Genomic DNA, 1,452 nt, shown 5'->3' with positions numbered 1-1,452 from the left:
GCCCGCCTCTGCCCTGCTCTCAAGGCACCCGCCACTCTACAAAGACTCGGGCATCCCACACGCCTCCAGCAGCTACAACAAAAACGTCTGACAATGACAAGTGCCACTGTGCACGGGGAGCCGCCGGACCCTTCAGACATTGCTAGGGGAACACAAACTCTGGCTACTCTGGAAAGCAGTCTGGCAGCTTCCTGCGCACTCACCCGGGCGTGCACCTATGAGCCACAACTCTGTACCAGGTGTCACTCAAGTGAAGTGAAAACAGATGTCTGCACGCACATCCAACATCTGTAGCCGCCCTACTCCAAGTGGCCCGAAACTGTGATGGCCCCAATGTCCGTCAACAGGACTGGGAAAACCAACTGGGGCACAGGAATGCCCCAGAGCCACCACCAGGATCAGCCACTGCGCACACAGCAACACGGGAGACTGATGCAGCCCATGGCGGGCCCCACAGCAGCTGCCTCTGGGGGAGGCCGCAGCTGGCAGAAAGGGGATACCAGGGAACTTCCTGGGGCGATGAAATGTTATGTGTGTGAAGAGGGTGGTGGGGGTTATACACGTGTGCACATCTGTTGAAACTCATCGAACTACTATACTTAGAATCTATGTATCCCACTGTTTATAAATTACACCACAATAAAAAAAACACTTCAGTGTATTTAGCTATTTCCTCAAAAGGCCTGACCTGGGCTTGTAAATTCGGCTCCAAACGCAGTAAGCACCCAATCTGGCTGGTTTTGGTGTGGATGATACCGGCTCCCACAAAATTTGCAGGATTGGGATCAACTTCTTCAAGGAGTGCAGATCCAAACCCAATAATCTGTGCAAAAGACGCAGGAGAGTTAGGAAACAGGCCGTGGCTGCGAGTGAGCACACAGTAGCTCCTTCGAGAGCCCCCCACGGTGTCCCGACTTGGGAATGCCATGAACAAAGCAGTCACCTTGGCTTTGGTGATTTCTGTGTCCATTGGATGCTTTGCCTTAAAAATGTTCTGCACTTCTTGTTGGGGACTGTGACAAAGACAGACAAGCGTGAGCACCTTCAGTGAGTCAGAAACCACAAGGCTTTAGTCTCCATGCCCCGCCCTCCCCCGTGGGCCTCCTCGCAAAGGACAGCTGCCCGCCCCCCACCTTGCGCCCACCACACAGGACAGCTGGCTCACTTGCTCAGCTGCTTCCAGCGCTGAAAGAAATCTTGAGAGGCCATTTCTGTGGGCTGGAAAAACTTGTTGAGCGTGATAGGCAGCTTGACAGACACATTCTGGAAGGTTCCCCCATACCTGCAGGCAACAGAGACGTGCACAAAAGACATGTGGACAGCAGAGGCCCTGGAGCCCCTGCATGCACATCTCCACGGCACAGTACAAAGTGGCGGGGCTTCCGCCTCCTGGAGGGGCTGTCCCGACAAGGGCGGACGGAGCATCCCAAAGCGGGCGCGGAGCCTCAGGCT

At 55.0% G+C, this 1,452-nt stretch overlaps 1 protein-coding gene across 1 annotated transcript; it reads right to left on the bottom strand.

The window, feature by feature from the left end:
- Positions 1–607: 607 nt before the first annotated feature.
- Positions 608–1,367, bottom strand: LOC105310421 (AP-2 complex subunit alpha-2-like). The gene is made up of 3 exons (XM_011386602.2): positions 1,166–1,367; positions 944–1,013; positions 608–823 (listed from the first exon to the last, which is right to left on the bottom strand). The coding sequence occupies exons 1-3, from the start codon at positions 1,312–1,314 to the stop codon at positions 623–625; spliced, it is 420 nt and encodes a 139-aa protein (XP_011384904.2). The 5' UTR covers positions 1,315–1,367; the 3' UTR covers positions 608–622.
- Positions 1,368–1,452: the final 85 nt, after the last annotated feature.

The sequence above is a fragment of the Pteropus vampyrus genome, unplaced genomic scaffold (assembly GCF_000151845.1).
Source record: "Pteropus vampyrus isolate Shadow unplaced genomic scaffold, Pvam_2.0 Scaffold3128, whole genome shotgun sequence".
NCBI classification, from domain to species: Eukaryota; Metazoa; Chordata; class Mammalia; order Chiroptera; family Pteropodidae; genus Pteropus; species Pteropus vampyrus.
This window is presented reverse-complemented; position numbering and strand designations above follow the sequence as displayed.